Source organism: Pogona vitticeps, chromosome 3 (assembly GCF_051106095.1).
Source record: "Pogona vitticeps strain Pit_001003342236 chromosome 3, PviZW2.1, whole genome shotgun sequence".
Classification (NCBI taxonomy): domain Eukaryota; kingdom Metazoa; phylum Chordata; class Lepidosauria; order Squamata; family Agamidae; genus Pogona; species Pogona vitticeps.
The window spans coordinates 79673542-79693180 of record NC_135785.1 but is presented as its reverse complement, the minus strand read 5'-3'; the positions used below and the strand labels follow the sequence as shown (position 1 = coordinate 79693180).

General features: G+C 36.3%; 1 protein-coding gene across 1 annotated transcript in view; it reads left to right on the top strand.

Annotated features, from left to right (window-relative positions):
- CFAP46 (cilia and flagella associated protein 46) overlaps positions 1 to 19639 on the top strand; it is a 108976-nt gene that overhangs the window by 48861 nt on the left and 40476 nt on the right. Inside the window, exons 22-37 of the mRNA XM_072995373.2 lie at positions 162 to 269; positions 1491 to 1672; positions 4212 to 4343; positions 8288 to 8456; positions 8853 to 8937; positions 9033 to 9171; positions 11752 to 11935; positions 13225 to 13384; positions 13883 to 14043; positions 16076 to 16177; positions 16467 to 16535; positions 16655 to 16723; positions 17118 to 17171; positions 17259 to 17423; positions 18328 to 18476; positions 18800 to 18898. Of these exons, the coding sequence (XP_072851474.2) occupies positions 162 to 269; positions 1491 to 1672; positions 4212 to 4343; positions 8288 to 8456; positions 8853 to 8937; positions 9033 to 9171; positions 11752 to 11935; positions 13225 to 13384; positions 13883 to 14043; positions 16076 to 16177; positions 16467 to 16535; positions 16655 to 16723; positions 17118 to 17171; positions 17259 to 17423; positions 18328 to 18476; positions 18800 to 18898 (2027 nt within the window). The remainder of the gene's footprint in view (positions 1 to 161; positions 270 to 1490; positions 1673 to 4211; positions 4344 to 8287; positions 8457 to 8852; positions 8938 to 9032; positions 9172 to 11751; positions 11936 to 13224; positions 13385 to 13882; positions 14044 to 16075; positions 16178 to 16466; positions 16536 to 16654; positions 16724 to 17117; positions 17172 to 17258; positions 17424 to 18327; positions 18477 to 18799; positions 18899 to 19639) is intronic.

Below are 19639 nucleotides of genomic sequence, written 5' to 3'. Positions count from 1 at the left end.
AATGAGAAGGTTAGGCTAGAGCCATAATTTACGTAAAGTACAGTAAAATTATACATGGAAATTACTAGGTAATGTAATTCTTCTGTCTTTATCCATTCCATAGTATGTCTTGTTATCTCTGAAAACATTGAGCCTGACTGTTTTTTTCCTTCCCTACACAGAGCAATGATGAAGGATCCACGCCTATGGCAAAAGTATTTATTGGTGTCGAAATGTATTCATGTAATGGTTTGGGTCTCATGGACTTTTCACTTCCCAACTTGTCACAAGTATGTTGTTGCTGTTTTTAATCTTGTGCTTATGACTGTTAGCAGAATATACCTTTAATGAAATTCATACGTAATGAATGTATTTCTGTATGCCTCTGTGTGCCATCTAAATAATTGAGTTGAGTTCACAGTTCTAACTTTTTATGCTGAAATGTTAGAAAGTTAATTTACTGGTTGGGCTGCCAGATGATTAAAGCAGCTTGGTTGCTTTATCATCTGTTTTTCAGGTGGCTTATCAAGTAATTTTAATGTAATTTAATTGGAAATTATTAATGATGTGAAAGGGATTATATTTCACCTTTCTGCGCTATAATGGATCCCTCAAGGAAATAAATAAGGCTTATGAAATCTAAATTTAAAAAAGAAAAGAATAAAAGAGAGAGTAAGACAGGCAGCTGCATTCTCAGTAGCCTTAGGTAAATATACATTCTGAACAGTTTTGTTCTCATTCAATATGTAAAGGGAAAGACGAAGGGGATTAATCAGGTCCTCTAGGGCAGTGGTCCCAACCTTTTCCAAACTGCGGACCGGTTGAGGGGGCAGGGTCCATGTGTGAGGGGCGTGGCACCCTCCACACTCATGGGTGGGTGGGGCACGCTTACGGGTGGGCGGGAAGATACAAAGGAGATATGTTTGAATTAAATTCTTATAATATATTTATATTTATTGATCATAAATAAATAGCTTTCCTTGAATCATCTCTTAGTTTTATTTATCCCACTTCTACACATGGCACCCAGTAGTCTGCCATCCAAATTTCCTAAGAGGTCCTCAGCTGCACAGCTCCAGTAGGACTTCAGCATCAGGTACTCCCTGAGCCAGTGTTCCCCAGCCCAGGGGCCATAATTTCAAAGGGGGTTGCAAAGTGTTTTCTATGAAGTAGAATATGTGTTGTAGCCCTTGTTAAATAATTTCTTTCTTGACATTTCAGAGCCAGATATTAAAGTTAGCATGTATGTGCATGTATGAGAAACAGGCCCTTCAGGGGGAGAAAGAAACTGCTACTTTCTGAGAAGGGATGATTTCATTAAATTTTTTCTTTTTATTTAAATGTGGTGCTGGAGTTTGCAGATTACTTGGCTATTATAAAAGAGATTTGTGACCCAAAAAAGTGTTGGGAACCACTGCCCTAAGTGTTACTTCAGAGTATTGTAGACTCACAGTGCTAAGTGTTAACACTGTGGTCCCAGAAAAACAGCCTTACCCAAGTATTATTTACAGCTGGTGAAAATGGCTTTGGAGTGCAACTGGACAGACTCACTAGTGCAACTTCAGACATTGACTCGGCTTGCACATTATGCATACACAAGCCATGACCATGAATTAGCCATGACTTGCTCTCAGAAGGCTTTGGACTTAGATGATAAAGCACTGCACAACACGGATGCAAAGAAAAGAGGAATGTAAGTAATCATAACTTACACATTTTTTTCAGCCCCAGAGCATTCCTATGGGGCTTGCAGTGTTTTATTTTTATTTTTGGGGTGTTTTTCCCCCTGAAATGGATTAATCGTGTTCTCATGGGGAATGCATGCTTTGACTTACAACCATTTTGAGTTATGTCCATCTTCTGGAATGGATTACGGCCATAAGTTGAGGCAGTGGTGTATTAATATCTCTTCCATTGTCTCTGCACACACTGTGGCGATTCTTGCCTTCAGTGTCTGAGACATTGGCTCATTTAATAATTGTTTTGTAAATGCATTTTCTTTATCCTCATTTTTCCGTAAACCAGACACTTCAGTATGCCGTATTCTGTTCTGAATGTTGTTTAGCGTGTGAAATGCTTTCAAACTATTTCCAGATTTAATGAATGAGAATAATGTCATTTAAAGTTCACTTTTAATGGTGGACGCTAATGCTAATGATGAAGGAGAATGCTATTTTTGAGTACAATTCATTATGTATCTTTATATTCAAAGGTCAATATGGAGGCACAGGAGGAACAATGGGAAAAATGCTTTCAGAAATACAATTCTTTTCCCAGTGTTTAAAGTAGAGCTTTGCTGCCCTCTAATGGACATAAGTATGGTTGCACCATATTGGTTTGTCATCATGAGGCTAAAAAGTGCAGTGTAAAAGTAGAAATTACAATTGTGTGTAACTGTCCTTTTAGACTGAAAATTGTCCATAAAGCTTATAGCCATGAGAAGAAGATTGCAAGATAGCGGGAGTGTACTTAATCTTTCGTTTGGGCCCACTTTGGTGCTCAAGCTCCTGACTGCCTTTCTCCCCTCAGGAAAAAAAATGTCTTTTGGCCCTCAATCAAATCATTTAACTGACAGCTTATTAGCGATAAGCTTGACCTCATTCCTGTGACAAAAGCCAGCCTTCTGAGCTGGAAAAAAAAAAGAACACTTTGTTCAGGACAGAGAAACTGCTAAACTTGAATCAGCTGACACTTCAGTCTGGTACACTGAGCTTATGCAGATGGTGTGCAGAATGGCCATGTACTGTTTCTGCCAGAAAACTACTGTAGATATGTATGTAACTGGACAGGAAATTCCCCTGTGAGCTGAGCTGCTTCATATTCCCACAAGAAGCAGAACAGAATTGACCAATAAATAATTATTCTAGATGAATTCATACATGAAATAATAAGTGTCAAAGCAGTTCACATATGATATTCTGTTTGTTCAAATATCACAGTATTCAGGCAAAATATCAGAATAATGGTTGTGGAGATATTATTGAAGTGTGAGGATTATTTGATGTGACAAATGGAGAAAAGAGGTTTACAAGAAATAACAAAAATCTTCTTGAGATATATTTCTGATCTCCTGAGATGACTTGGGATACCCAGAATAACGTAGTAGACAGAGAGATCCCTGGGTTCAAATCCTCACTCAGCCAGCTGACTGGCAGTGGGGAACTTGTAGAACTATTCCTTAAATATCTCATTTACCTTAAAAGCCCTATTTCGGCTGCTATAAGTCAGTTCTGAGTGGATGACACAGAACAAAAAGATGGCTCAAATAAGAAACTCAGTATGTATAAGTCACCTCTATGGATTTTCTCCACCATTTATAAGTTGTGGAATTTTCTTGGAACAAAAATGTATATTTATTGGATGGATGATGTTTACCCAGGATTGCTTAGTAAGCAGAGTTTGCTTATTCGCTTCAAATGCTAATTATAAAGACAAATTTGATTAGTTGTTAACTAGGCCAACACCAGCAAGCTTGTATGATGACATCGTTAGGTAAAGCAAGCCATGGAAGGTTAGGAGACAGGGATGCATAACAAGGGGGAAGACAGGAGGAGGGAGCATGTAAGCCCTTGAAATGATCTTGCCCTAAGCATGTTAGGATATTGTGGTTATGTTGCTTGTGGATTCTCATAGGTTTGCTTATTTTCAAGCACCACCAGTTTGAAGTCTCTCAGTCCTACATGTGTGCAGGAGATTAATTTTACGATCTGTCTGCTCACCATATAAAGATTAGAGGGATATCTGGTTTAGATTAATTTTACTCTGCACCTTTTAAGTGGTAGCATTCATTTCCATGCCAAGCAGTATGTGCTTGTCCATGTGCATATGTGTGGCTAGCAAAAACTCCTATTCAGTCCTTTCCGACTTCAGTTCTTTGTCTTTTCATAGTCAAAACCAAAAAGACAAAAGAGATTGTGATTAATTAGTTCATAGAATGAGGCCTACTCCTTATTATTATATGAAAGGTACATTATTATTGTTGTTGTTGTTGTTGTTGTTGTTGTTGTTGTTGTTGTTGTTGTTGTTGTTGTTGTTGTTGTTGTTGTTGTTGTTATTTTCTGAGCAAAGTGTAGTATTGTTATCATGATGTTTAAAACTTTTTCAAGTTCATTCAGTCTGATTCACAGATTTTACCACTGGTAAGGGAAACAGAAATATTCTGTGCCTTGAAAGTTGCTGATCCATAATACTCTTATGTTCAGTTGACAATACTTTTGACCTTTTTTGGACAGGAATGATTACACAGCCAGACAAGAAATGTTAAGTATTGCTGCTTGTACACAAGGGAAGAGTATGATGGAAAATCTGGCTGGCAAAAAGCATTTGCGTGCAGTGGCATCAAAATGTTTTGTTGCAAGTGCAAGGTAAGTTGTGGCCTCTAAAGTGTAGCAAATTGTTGTAAAACAGTTTGGACATTTCTTTGAAAAGGGGATATGGCACATACAATACTCCAGATATGATGAAGTAGTAATTCAGCTTCAACTTGTTAGGACTAATCCAGCCTCCCATGACAATCAAGCACCTGTCTAGGTTGTACACAATCTCTCTTGATTAAGGTGTAATGGAAAAAGTTAGTTGCCATTAGCATTATCAGAATGAATAGGGGGAGTTTCAGTTTAACCTCCTCCCACCCAAACACACAAATGCTTCTTATCTTGGGTTGGTTGCCACTGCCCAGGAATATTCCCTTGTTAAAAACCAGGTAGAAGCATTTGGGATCTCCTGCTTGTAAGGTGCTCTCACTCTGTATGTTATCTCCTTTCTTCAGAGAGGGAAAATGAATCACATCACTCAGCAGTAAAAATAGAACAGCTGTGAGAGCCAGCTTAGTAGCCTGTGGGACTGAAATACTTTTTACAATTATTATTATTATTATTATTTTGGTAATTGAGTCTGAAGGCAGGAGCAAAGCGACAGTCTCACCATACGTCTCACTCCTTATGCAGTTCAGTAATATAATCATGGTTGATGGCATAAAATTCCACTGACAGATCTAGGAGAACCAATAGTATAGAAACATGGAAAGCTGTAAGGGAAACAGTGAGGTATTCTGTAGCTTGAACCAGGTCATGTATCAGGGTGACCAAGACTGTTATGATCCCTAAACCCATCCTGAAACCAGGCTAAAATGGGTCTAGATCACTGGTTCTTAACCTTGGGTTACTCAGGAGTTTTGGACTGCAACTCCCAGAAGCCTTCACCACCAGCTGTCCTGACTGAGGTTTCTGGGAGTTGCAGTTCAAAAGCATCCGAGTAACACAGGTTAAGAACCACTGGTCTAGATGACGTTTTCCTCTAAAACAACTGAATCTACCTAGCCACTACACTCTTGATTACGTGCCATGAATGAATGAATGAATGAATGAATGAATGAATGAATGAATGAATAAATAAATAAATAAATAAATAAATAAATAAATAAATAAATGGAAAGGAGGAGTAGTTCTGACATACCTTTGGGTTGAGAACAATCTCCTTGCAAATGAGATGCTCCACTGCCTCTTTCAACATGTTGTTGGCTATTTTCAGACATAATTTTTTGGTGACTTATACCAACAGCACTCTAGCTGATGACTGACCTCTTTTATTGTCATAGATCTTATCTGAACTAAAAATGTACTTGAGCAGTAAACAGGAAGCTTTCTGAATATCACTATTTTGCCATTTCAAAATGACAAAATGCAAACAGCAAAAACATAACATTCTGGAACTTACTACCATTTTAAAAGGCTTTATTATGTTGACAGAACTTTACTACTTATGTACATCACTTTAAGCCCATTGGCATCAATCTCAGTTGTGAATTGTCACTAGTGAAGAAGTCAGCAATTGCCTTTGGTGTTGCCCACCAGTCACTGGACTTGGTATCCAACAACAAACATTAACTTTTTACCTAGCATTAGCTCATCACTGAAATTTATGCTAATGAACATAAATCAGCACAATTCTTTAATTGGACTCTGGGCATTGTTATATAATTTTAAAATTATGTAAAGCATCAGAAAGAACTGAACTGCTTTGGTATAACTCTAACAGAAAATAGAATTATGTAAAGGCTCTAAATGGATCAAGAGAAATGTAAGTTTCCTGTCCTCTCTAACCCACCAAAGCTAATTAGAACAATAGTTCCCAACCTTGGGTAACCCGGGTGTTCTTGAACTGCAACTCCCAGTAACCCCAGCCAGCCCAGTGGTGAAGCCATCTGGGAATTGCAGTCCAAGAACACCTGAGTTACCCAAGGTTGGGAACCATTAGATGGCCTGGCAGTCCCCTGAGATGTAGCATTAGGCTATACCCCCAAAGATATACGTAGAAAGTTGAAATGGGGAATAAGGCTACAAAAACCATAGTTGAAGCCGAGTTCTGCTCTTGTAAAAGATGCACATCTAAAGTTAATATGCTTGCTTGCTTATTTATCATAATATATTATTACTGTTCAAATGAATTTGCACCTGTCTCACTTTTTGAGACGGATTGAGTATAGCCTAACCATCCAACCAGTGTATTTTATTCCCAGTGGGAAACCATCCCGCATTCTTCAGATTGACCCCTTACACTTTGCCTGTTATTTCAAGCCCTGTATGAAGTACAAACAAATAAATTATTAAATTAAAATCAAGGAGGTATTTAACAAGGTTATCACCGATATGGATTAATTCAAGTGGAAGCTTAAATTTGCTGATTTCTGGGCCAACCATTTTCCAGCTTTTTTCTGGATTGCTCCATTGCATCCTAGAAATTCAGTGCATGTATGTTTTCCAATTTGTTGGGAGGGGTAAGCAGACAGGAAATCTCCCAGTTGTTAGCCATTTAGACTGGGCCTGACTTGCAATCTCACACTGCAACTGCCCGTGCTCCATGGAAATGTTAGTTTGCAGTTTCGGAATTTAAGCAACCCCCTCAGTGGGAAATCTGTTAACATGAAAAAAATTTTAAAAGGTTGGTTGAACTCTATTTAAATAAACAGATGGAATAATCTATTTAAATGTTAGTCCTAATGGAATTTGTAGGAAATTTGTTTTGTGGTGAAAATGTAATTCCATTTGATTTATAACAAAAATATATAATAATCAGCTAAAAAGTGTTCTGAACAGATGACTTGAGGACATGCACACAAAATATTACACAAAGAAGTAAAAGGACAATATTTCTGTTTTAAGGAGTAGTTTGGAATTGATAACATTAGTTGGTAAGAAAGATTTGGTGTCAAAACATCTGTGAAGTACTGTTGGAATATTAATATACCACAGGGCAAAAGGAAAAAAATTGTGATATATTGAGAGTACGATGTAGGTCATCCATGCAAGTTCTGATATTTGGGGAAACATCTGGATATAAAGCATTATTTTTTTCCTCATTGTATTAACTTAAGGGACAGCTGCTTTGACCAGATGGCATATAATGCGTCAAAAGCTATAATGATAGGTCTATAAGATTTTCTGTATTGGAAATGTGAAGAAACGATGACAACTGATTACAAGTTATGCTGAACTTGTCCTTTTGCTATGAAAGAGTGGCCTGATATTATTAAAGCACTTAACAGTATAACTAAAATGAATATGTCTGTGAAACCTTTACCATTTTGACCAGATAATCTGACATGTGTAAATCACAGGAGCTGAGAATTCTGTCCCACATGGTAACAGGCAGTTAGAACTGTATACACCACTGTTTTATCTGAAAATGCAGATATGACTAAAGATTCAAAAGAAAGAAAGAAGAACATAATTGTATTAAATTGGCAGCTTTGTTAACTCCTGGAATGACAAAAATAATTTTAATTGTAGGTACTGTGCCATAGAATATCAGCAGTGTGTTGAATGGTTAGGAGAATGTCATGAATGTGAATTCAAAAGAGCATGTTGTTTTTAGCATAGTGCATTTTTAAAATGTTTCAATAAGAAAAAAATTTAATAAGAAATGTTTAAGATACTGAATATTCAATATTCATAATTTCACCATTTGTTTTTATTTTATAGTTTTAAGATGAGTATTTTAGAATGGAAATTGGTAGATATACTCTACAGGCTTTTGCCTCCATTTACTCAAAAGAAATCTTAAATGATATGAAATCCTTGGTACATGCAGGAAATGTAAAACCTAATCCTTACAAAGATAGCCCAAGAATATTGTGTTGTTTTTTCTGCGAATATTGGCTGAAATCCAAGAGTAAGTCACAAGAGTTGACTCACCAAATCACTGCTTCAATAGGCGTACTCCCCTAGTGACTTACTGCTGGATTTTAGCCAGTGTTTATCATATTCACCAGATACATAGTTTTCATTTTGTGTTTTTTCCACCTTTGTAGATATGCAGGAGAAGCTGGGGATGTTGCCCTTGCCATGATAGCATCTAGACACTTCTGGAATGCATGTTTGCCTTTCATTGGTTCTTCAGCAGACAGGCAACAGCTTAAAATCCCCACTGAAGTCCTTCTCAAGAGCATAATCAAAGCCTCAGAAGCTAAAAACAAGCAGGTAATAAACAGAAGTACAACTATTTATAGCCAACAACTTTTATTCCATGACCTGTGGTAGAGTTTTGTCTTCAGTTCAAAACAAAACTAGAAACCAAAGATGCAACATTGGCTGGTTAATTCATATAAATTTGTGGAGTTTGCCAAGCAAATTTGTGTTTGCTGGGGTAGTACATTTTTAAAAATAAACAAGCAATGCCATGTCTTCATCTTCTTAGCTCTGTAGCCTACAGACCATTACATTTTTCTTCCCCTGCCTGTGCCACTTGTTCAGAGTAATTCTTGCCAGCCAAACCAACTGTCCACTTCAAAGAAATTTGTATTCTCAAGGCTGTATTAAATACCATTAAAATGTCCTTTCTCTCCTCCCATTCCCACCTTTCACCTCATTATTCAGGAAGCAGAACAAATGTTGCATTTGCATCAGTGGCCTACAATAGACTTTCAAAGCAGCAGTTCATCCAGTGCACCTTTTTTCCCAGGTAAGGTTTCATGATAGTATGGGGCGGGGGGGAGGGTTGCTTATATAAAGCGACCCTATTGGTTATTTACAGTATTATTTTGATCTATTTCAAAGGTGCCGATGAAGATTTGACTTTAAGGACGTTCTTGTATGTATTGTTATTTCAAGTGCATGCTGATAAAAATGATTGGGAGGCAGGCCTCAAAGTATTAGATGATGCTATTCAGATACTCCCTCGAACTAAGCACAGACTGTAAGTTGTTTGGAGTGTTGTGTTGATTTTTATTTCAATGTGGAATGTTGTGAATTTCAAATTCTAGTCAAAGAGTATGACTTAATAGCTATTTACCTGTAATGAGTCAATTTATTGGTAATGGAGTTATAAGAAAGTTACATTTCAAGTGTAACATATTGAGTGGGAACAACTCTGTGGTTGTGAAAGTGATTGAGTGAAACAAGAAATGTTTTATTTTGTATTATTTTAATAGTGCTTTTATATAACATTATTAATATAATGTATACTTAATTTTTAACAAATGTTTGAATAATTTATCATTTCTATCTATCACTTTTAATTATAAGCCACCTTGAGTCCTTATATGGACAGGTTGGGGTAAAAATATTTTAAATAATAGTTAATACCTATTTAATATTAAATTTAATATTTTAAATAAGTATTTTTCTAATTACTGTAGCCCCTTATAAGAGAATTTTTAAAGTGTCTTAAGTGGCTTTTTTTTTTTCAAGTTTTGGAGGAAAACTTCTTAACTAGTTTAAAAAAGAGTAATGAAAAAATGGGTAACAAAACCCACTGCTTTTTTTTTAATATAATGAGGAATGACAAGTAATTTCTATAAGAAGTAACAAATTATTTTGAAAAAATAACTTTCAAAGCTTGGTATGGTCACTACCTAAAGCAGTAGTATGTAAAATCTGTTTCCTTTCATTGATGAAAATGTTTCATGCAGGAAAATTGCCAATATACATTCAGCACTGGTTAGGCCTTATCTAGAGTACTATGTCCAGTTCAGGGCACCACACTAAGAGGGATGTCAACAAACTGAAACAAGTTCAGAGGAGGACAACAAGGTTGATTAGGGGGCTGGAAACCAAGCCCTATGAGGAAGGACTGAAAAAACTGGGCAGCTTTAGCCTTGAGAAAAGAAGACTATGGGAGATATGATAGCACTTTTCAAATACTTGAAAGGTAGGGTTAGAAACTGTTCTTGATTATCCCAGAGTGCAGGGCACTTAATAATGAGCTCAAGCTGCAAGAAGTCAGATTTAGGCTGAATAACAGGAAAAACTTCTCAACTGTTAGAGCAGTACGACAGTGAAATCATTAACTCAGGAAGTAGTGAACACTCCAACGCTGGAGGATTTTAAGAGAAAATTGGACAACCATCTGTCAGACCTGCTTTGATTTGGATTCTTGCATTGATCAGGGATTGGACTCAGTGGCTTTATAGGCCCCTTCCACTTGAATGTGTGTGTGTTGGGAGAGTTAAAGGGAACAAATGAGAGAATTCCAGCACAATTCTACACATATCTCATCAAAATAAATCTGAGTTCAGCAAAGTTATCTGAGTCCATCAGGCACTTATATGTGTGTGGGACTGGGTCTTTGTCATTTACATTACTTGTATACATGAGCTCCAGGACTGATACTCTTATAATTTTATCTTCTTGGTTGTGGCTTACAAGTTTAGAATATAGCTTCTGGTATTTTGTGACAGGGGATAGGGTACTATTAGGATCACAACCTTGCTACGCATAGGTAAACCAGTCGCTCAGTAACTCTCAGCATTAATAACAGAACTAAGCATTAATAACAGAACTAAGCATTAATAACAGTTTTTTTGGTATATTCTCTTCCATTTCTCTGCCACTTCTGTATTTAGCATGTCCCAAATTTCTAATTAAAGTTGGTGTTCACTTTTTAGAATTTTCTATGTAAAAATAGAAATTCGGATTATAAAACACTGTGCTAGAATATTATCTTGGAAGACACATTGGGTAGATCCAATATTGATCCTCCATTGTCTTCCATTGGCAGACAAAACCAAATCTTGTGGAGCCTCCCTAATGGAGAAAGAAGGCTGGATTATTATTTTCATTGATTTTTCTTCCCCTCTGAAGTTCTCATCATTGTCTTGTGTACTGTTCTGGAGACTGATCCAGCTCTTCTGGGCAAACTTTTAAGGGCTTATGGAGTTACAGGGAAAAAGGAAAATTGCAAAAATTGCCCCTCTTCTGCCCATCTGACCCAGTTTGAAGGGTTTTCAATCTGTGCAGTTCTAAAACTAAGTAATACTGTATATTCTATTGCTTTGCAAATGTGCACAATAAAATTAGTGGACAGGATGGTTTACTGTCTGTCATGAGGATAGATGTCCCTATAATACAAAAATGGTGACTTCTATAGCATTTTATTTAATAAAAGAAATGTCAAAGATCCACTTTAATTTAAGTCCTATCCATTTATTAGGAAAGTGTATGGAGCCCAGACATATTGATGAGAACATGATAGCTCCATATTCTTCCACTGTTCTTTTCTGAACAGAAATGTGTGACTGTCTAAAGTATGCAAGAGTGTTGTATCTGGGTAGCCTCTCCACGTGAGCCAGAACCTCCCAGAATCAGTGTGCTACTTCACATGGGGAGACTACCTGATGTAACCCTTTGTTCAGACTGTTATGTTTCCACGTTCAATGCAACAATGGAAGGCTGGGCTAGCGTGCTCCCCTCAATTTGTGTGGGATCTCCACACATCATTAATGACTAAGTAGGTTTTTACTCATGAACATTGACAATGTAAAATTCTTTCACACAGCCCTATTTTTAAACATATGGTAATGGTGAAGGCAAGACTTGGACGTAACTATATCATGGAAATACAGAAATTCAAAGATGAAAGTGAGGACTGCTTGTCGCATATGTGGCATCGTCTAGCATCTGTGTCGCCAGATCTTGTGGGACAGTTATCCTGTTACCAAAATGCGATTGATATTTTACAGGTCTGTATCTAACTATTTCTTAACAGTAGTGTAAATCACTACATTTTATTAGTGTAAAACCTCATATTTTAAAACATACCTCAGTAACCAATAAGAATTCACTCGAGAGCATCCATCATTTCATTTCCTTTGCTGTGCCAGCCAGCACAGAATGCTATTAGTTGTATAGGTTGAATTTTTACCTCTGTCCTTCTCCATTTAGATATTCCTTTCTTGTTTCTTCTCCCATTGATATCAGTGGGGAGGGATTAATTGTACATTTTGGACTTGTTGGGTATTATATAGGTTTATGTAGTCTTAAGAATCCATTACTTCCCCAAAGCATACATGGAACAGCTCATTCCTTCCCCCTCTGCCATCATAGCACAGGTGGGGGAACTGTAGGAGAAATTTATACCACTACAACTGGGAAAAACTTCCATCATCACTTGTACTGTAAGCATCTCTGTCCTCAATATTGTATGGACTCTACCCTGTCTTTCTCAAGACCATAGGGCTGCATGGTACATTACCTTCAAGTTTCTTAGATGGCTACTGATTTCTTAATTTTAGTTAAACCTCTTCAAGACGCTGTTGGAGTATCTGATTCTAAAGGCTAGTTAACTAATTTGAAATTGCATGTTAAAATGCATTTTTCAAGTTTGAAAAGATTGAGTGTGATAATAAACAACTTCCCTTTATTTTAATTCTGTGTCCTTTCAGTAAACTGTTTATATTTTGAATATATCAGAATAGAAAAATGTGTACTCTAATATGCCAATTTAAGTATACCTACATCGTTCCTGGCATTTGTCGTACTCAGACGTTTTGCAGTGATTTCTCTCCTTCTCGTTAAAGCATTCCTTTCATACTGTAACTTACATTGTTTTAATTTCAGTATTTTCCGGAATTTTAAGCGATGAGAAAAGTAAATGTTTGAAATTTTATCTAAATAATGGGCTCTATTTGTTGTTCGATGACCTGATCAAGTTTGGCTTTGATTTAATTTGGTACTCAGTGTGGTATAGTGGATAGAGTGATGGACTAGGACTCAGAAGTTCTGGGTTCAAATCCTTGCTCAGCCATGGAAGCTCAGTGGAAGAGGTAAAACCACTCCTTAAATATCTTGCTTACTTTGAAAGTCCTATTAGGGTTACTATCAGTCACTTCTGACTTGATGGCACATAATATAAGAGTCTGACTTCACTCATTCCATGCTGGTATATTTAAGCAAGGTTCTCTGCTCTTAAGGACTGAAAAATCTTTATTGAGAGCTACTATCCTAATAATGCATCATTATTTTTGTACAGGAAAAAGAATTTGAATTAAAGAAAGTTGATAATCTGTTAGGGTTTGCTGAATGGCTGTATTGCAACCAGTTTCCTCTAAGTGAAGCTATTAAACACCTGGAATGGGCAATACATATATTGCTATACCTCAGACCTATCCGGAAAAGTCCTGATGAAGAAGGTAAAAGTTTAAATAGTTCCAAAAATGGTCTTTAAGACAATTGTTTTAATGCTTATTTCTAGAAAATTCTTTTAATTTTGTGGAACTAGTATATTTTAGAACTTCTTTAATATCTTTCTTAACAGACCTTTTATATTTTAGTTCTTTTACAAACAATATGTATTTATATAAAATTTTAGAATATGCTGTGTTGTGCTTTTATTGTAACATGGTTGTTGCTTGTTAATATGAAGAATAGTAGACAAAAGCAATATCAGTTGTTTCTCCTCCTCCTTCCCAAAGATAGATGTACAGAACAAATGCCATACAGAATGAGAACAGAACAAAAATATTACTTCATATTACAAAAACTTAATATCATGTTTCATATTACAAAAACTTCATGTTTCAATACTTCACTATTCTGCAGATTGCCATTTTCAGTGACATTGACAGAAATATTTTTTTTAATTTTAACCTTTTATTTATGTATTGATTTATTTTTATTTCTGATCGTAGAGTCAAGAGACCAAATTACAGTCAGAGACTTAAGGAGTATCAAACAGTTGGAAGCTTTATGCAGAGCTCATACTATAATGGCAGTCATTTCTGGCCACGGTTCTCCTTCTCATGAGCAGCACTGTTTGATGGCATATGCTTTTGTGATGCACATATGGCAGGTAAGAAGATGAATGTGTTTATCAGCTGGTTGGACATACTAGATGTACTGTGTCACTGTATCATTCTACTAACTGTTCATTAAATAGCTATCATTCATATCAGTAATTCCATAGATCATATGAAAACAAAGATTATTACACTGCCCTTGGTGTACATGAATATGAATTCTGCTCCAAAAGCTATACAGCATCTGACTGTTCAGACACAATCACGCTCCATGTATAGAGAGCTATGCATAGTACTTCTATTTTGAACTGAAGTATGTGATAGAACTAAAGAAATGATCATATTTATATAATCCCTCAAACTGTCTTAAACTAGTGAGGTGTAAGTAAATCCCTTAAATATTAGAATTTAAATCAAAATAAACTCCTTTGTTGCTAAGCTTCTCTAATAATCTTTATAAGTCCAGCTATGTCTGCAGCATCAGAATTGTTTATACTAAAAACACTGTGATAGTTTTAATGCAAAACATTATCAAAACATTATCAGCATCACACAAATATCTCACTTAACTTGGAAGCTCTATGTAAGTTGCTTTAAGTCAGTACCAACTTGATTATAACACAACACACAGTTGCTTTTTTAGTTAATCAAGAAATTTCCCTTTATTGAGTAATGATTTTATGGGTTACATTTAATAATTTAAGATAGAATAGGACATCTTAAATTTGTTGCCTTGCCAGCTTTTGGAGAAAAAAATTAAAATGCTGGAAATGTAATAAAATAAAATAAAATCCAAACCCAGAAATCTTTCTATTAAGAGACACCTAAAGTAGTATTCCATATACGTATTACATATCAAGACAATTGAGTAACCAAAGTGTTCCTGGACTGCAATTTCCAGAAGCTTTCACCACCAGCTGTCCTGGCCAAAATTTCTGGAAGTTGCAGTCCAAGAACACCTGGGTTACCCAAGGTCAGGAACCACTGATCTAGCCAATGGTTATAGACATCCTCACATTATTCTAGTTAGCAGTATGACCAGGTTCTGTAAATGTATCTGGGCTTTCTATATGCAGTGCTCTGATGACTGGTTTTAGGGCATGAACCCCCATTTTTATTTGTAATTGTTCTAGAGCAAAAATATATGGTGGAATTGAAACTGTTCTGAAGCACTGACTGTTGGCATTTTGCTGCTAATGGTGGCTAATACATTACCACTATTATTTGTGACAATTTCAAAATAAAAATCAATAGATTATTGTACAATAAATAGCACTCTTTTGTAGTGTTCAGGCTTCTTTCCACTGGTTTGCATAATCAACTCTGGTATTACTGTGCAACTTTTCATTCCAAAAATTCCAAAGTGGTTTACGGATACTACATATTAAACCCCATAGAATACAATAAAATAAAGGAATTAATCTCCCTAAACAACACTAAAACAATAAAATCATTTGTTAAAATTGCTAAGATTACTGGAGTAATTGATTTTGGTTAATGAGGAAAATACATGGTATAGGGTGCAGAATGACACATATAGTTAATGAAAATAACTGATACATGTCATTTGTTTGAAGGATTGCAGATTGGCAATTACAGTGACTTGTATCCTAAAATTAATTAACTTAAGAAAGTTCAAAAAAGGAAGGTGTCCCCTTCCTGCAGGAGAGTGACCTCCATTATCTGAAAAGTTTCTCTGGGTGATGCTCCTGAACAATGTGATATTCAGTGTTTATTGTGAAGGTGGGAAACAGTGGGGAGAAAAGTCTATCTCAAGTCAATCATAGGTGTTAAGGTGCATTAAATTTAAAAAAAAGTCCACAGAAAGAGCATGTGCTCTCTCTCCTCCTTCCTGCAGTATTCCTTTATTTTGTCCCATTCCACTTTATTCAAGAAGTCGCTGCACTAGGTACCAGGAACAGAAATCTTTCCTTCTGTAGGCTGCTGTAAGGTAACTGGAGAGCTAAACTGTATTTTTGAAACTGTGCTGTTTGTAAAAGTAAGAGAGATTACTTCTGTCTCCTATAAATAATCTAGCATGTATCGCTTGTAGATGCTAAAATAAATGTCATTATTTTTCCCCAGATGTCACTGACATCAGCAGGATCTGCTTTGAAAGCACTGACCAGAGTTTCACCATCTCAGATGTCTACTTCCAAAACAAAGGGGAAAAAAGATGTAAAACAAGTAAGATACTCCCTTATGTTAAAATAGTAAAAGCTTAAATTTTCTTCAGATAAATGACCTACACTTGTACATTTCTTCTGTTAATACATTATGGAAACTATTTATGTTATCACAAGCACGAATGTGCATTCCATCTTCCTCAGTGATCTGAGGTTTCAAAACCAGTGGACAAGTAATTTAGTATCACACGTAGATGGGATAATACAGAGTATTACATTTCGCACTGTTCTGCTTTGCAGTAAAAACATGCCATTACAATTGTTTTTCCTTTTTTTATTATTTCCTCAAGCCTGCAGGTAGTCAGAGGTCACCAACAACACCTCCTAAAAAAGATAAATCCTCAAAAGAGGGCAAACAGGTATAATTTTCTCTTAATACAGTGTTTTGATTGGATGTAAATGAAAATGGGATTCTGTTCTGCTTTGCAGTAAAAACATGCCATTACAATTGTTTTTCCTTTTTTTTTATTTCCTCAAGCCTCCAGGTAGTCAGAGGTCACCAACAACACCTCCTAAAAAAGATAAATCTTCAAAAGAGGGCAAACAGGTATATTTTTCTCTTAATATCGTGTTTTGATTGGATGTAAATGAAAAATGTGATTCCTTAAAATAAGAGTCTCATTTTCATGTATAATTAGTGACTAAAGGAAAGTCTTAATGGAAAGGACCCAGCGATCCTTACTCGCAAGTGTAGAGGAATGAGATGGCTATTTGGTCCTGAAGAGATGATTTCAACTCCCATTGCTCCCAACCAACCAAGACGCGGGGGGGGGGGGGGAGAGAGAGCTGTATTAAAATATATCTGAAGGCTCACAGGATTCCCAGTCCTACTATGATATTTTTGAACCCACACAAATACATCCCAATTTAATTACTTATTTCCACAACAAAATTAAAACATCACAATAGCTTTTCTTTTTCTTAATCCCACTGGCAACCAGAGGTCACCAACAACTCCTCCTAAAAAGGATAAATCCTCAAAAGACGTCAGACAGGTACGTTGTCTTTAAATATGATATTCCAGTTTGTTTAGCATAATGGGGAAAAAATAAGCTTCCTTCAAATAGAAACCTTATTTCCAGGTGCAGTCAGTTATTAAAGACAAATCTAAACGAAAAGCCCCTGCTGATGCCTTACCTGCAAGTGTGGAGGAATGGGCAAACTATGAATGTCCTGATGAAATCAGAGAGGCCTTCAAACACGACTCAAGTGGCTGTGCTGTGAACAGAGAGACCATTCTAGCACCCGTGAGTAACATTAAAAAAGGACATTCAGGAAGCCAATTGTTCTGTCAAAGGGTCAGACCTGAATGTCAGAGAGATGCACAATCCCTTCCTCAGATACAAGAATTCAGCAGCCAGGCTTTCAAATGAAGCTTGTTTTTACCTTCCATTCAAATGCAGTTGGTCAACCAGTTTGACCGCTGGGAAGAGTGCCTTGGCAAGAAAATATGATAAATGTATTACCTAATTTGATCCTGAGCTTTCTTGGGTTTGTGTGAATTTGCGGAACTTGTTGGAGTATGAACAGAAAGATTTGCTGTGGCAAAACATTCTGGCAGGAAATAGATGATATCTCCGAGTGATACCTGCCTTTGAGAGGCTCCAGAATTCTTCAGTTTTCCTGGAAAACTGATAGAAACGAAACAAGTCAGACTGAGCATACTATAGAAATCATTTCTCTTGCTATAATTGCCTTAAATCTGTGGTGACTGTGAAGCAGTAAAGTCAAGGGGAATTTTTCCTGCTGCCCCAGTATGCTTTCAGCCAGATTGTGCAGCAATGGTAGGAACTAAGGTTTTTGTAATCCCTGGACCATCATGTGCATTAGCTAGTGTGACAGGACATCAGAAAAAGAAAAGAGAAACTTCTCTCTTCTTTGCCTACCACTTTTATATTAACCCTGCACCACCACTGATTTCAGATAAGGAAAGTGGGGGAAAGATAGAAGTGTGTAGAGGGATTTGAGGGATAGGGAGGGTAAAGAAGATGTGTGAGCAGAAACCTTCTCTGGGTCTCATCAAATCCCAAAGCATGAGTATTAGGTGGGGATATATTGCTTCAGAAAGCCTTCTGAAGGGAGTGGGGAGTAAGGAATTGGGACAGAGGTACTGTGAACCTGTCTTCCATCTACTCTTCTTTTCATTTTTAGACACGAACCTTATATTACCTAGACCTTTTAGTTAAGGAACTACAGGCTCTTTTGTGTACGCACTTGACTCTTCCAGTTCTTCATCTGGCTGAGATCATTGCTCATGATGTTGTAGAAAGCAGAAGTCTATCTGATCTCTACCATCTCCGGTTAGTATTGATTGCTTAGAAACATTTTTTTTTTATTATTGTGATTACTATGAAACTTTTTAATTTTCTTTCATATCCTTGCTAAACTAACTTCAGTTGTGACGGACATTTTGGCATCCCCTGGTTTTCATTACAGACACTTTTCTAGCCACATATTTCTAGAATACACATTGAATGAAATCAGTTTCATTTTCGAATGGGCTTGGGCCATTCTTCAATGAATGAAACTACCCTTTCTGTTCAGTCTTCTTGCATTTTTTGCAATTAAATAGGTGATTAGGATGATTGAGAGTAATAACAGATTATGTCATTTGTTTTCACAGACTCTCCAGTACTTGCTTAGATCTAAAATTGTGTCCAGCATCGTCTTATCATGAGAAGGCAGTGGGTGGAGTATTCATTAATGAAATAGAACAAGGGAGGTATGGTATTTTATATTAACCTATATCATTCTGTAAGTGTTTTACAAACATCCCTTATAACTGTATGCCACAGTCTAAAGCAATAGATGGGGAGCCACCAGAACTATTATCATACAGCCATTTTGTACACTCTTAGTCAGGGAAAGAAAGTAAGAGGTGATGAATCCAGCCACCCCACCCTAGAATGGCAGAATTTTAACTTTTATTAGATGACTGTGTTACTTTTATGTATCCTAGACTGTTGTGTCAGAATGGGGAACTGAAAAGTATACAACCTAGTTCTCTCCATGGTTCTAATTTGTAGTGTTGCAAGCTGAATTGTGGTGATAAGCTTTATAATTACACAGTGCTCTTTGAAGAGTGATAGTTGTTTATAAGGGCATCACAGTATTTAAATTGCGCTGATATAGCTGGACTGAAAGGATGTTTCATGAACACTAAAATGATTATCATAAACATTTTTGTCTGTTAGCTCATGACCTTAATATTTGCTATAAAAGAGACTAATCTTTCCCATTGTAGTAGTATACTTTATTACAAAGACCAGTAAAACCAAATCAATATAAAATAGATACATATAATTATTGTTTCGTAAAGTCGGGCAGGGTAATAAAATTCCATTAAAACATGATAAAACAACCCCTTCTTTCCAATTAATAACATCATATATACTTAATATAGGTAAAACCTCAGGCAGTGTTATATTAAAAACATTATATTATCCATCTAAAATCACCTACC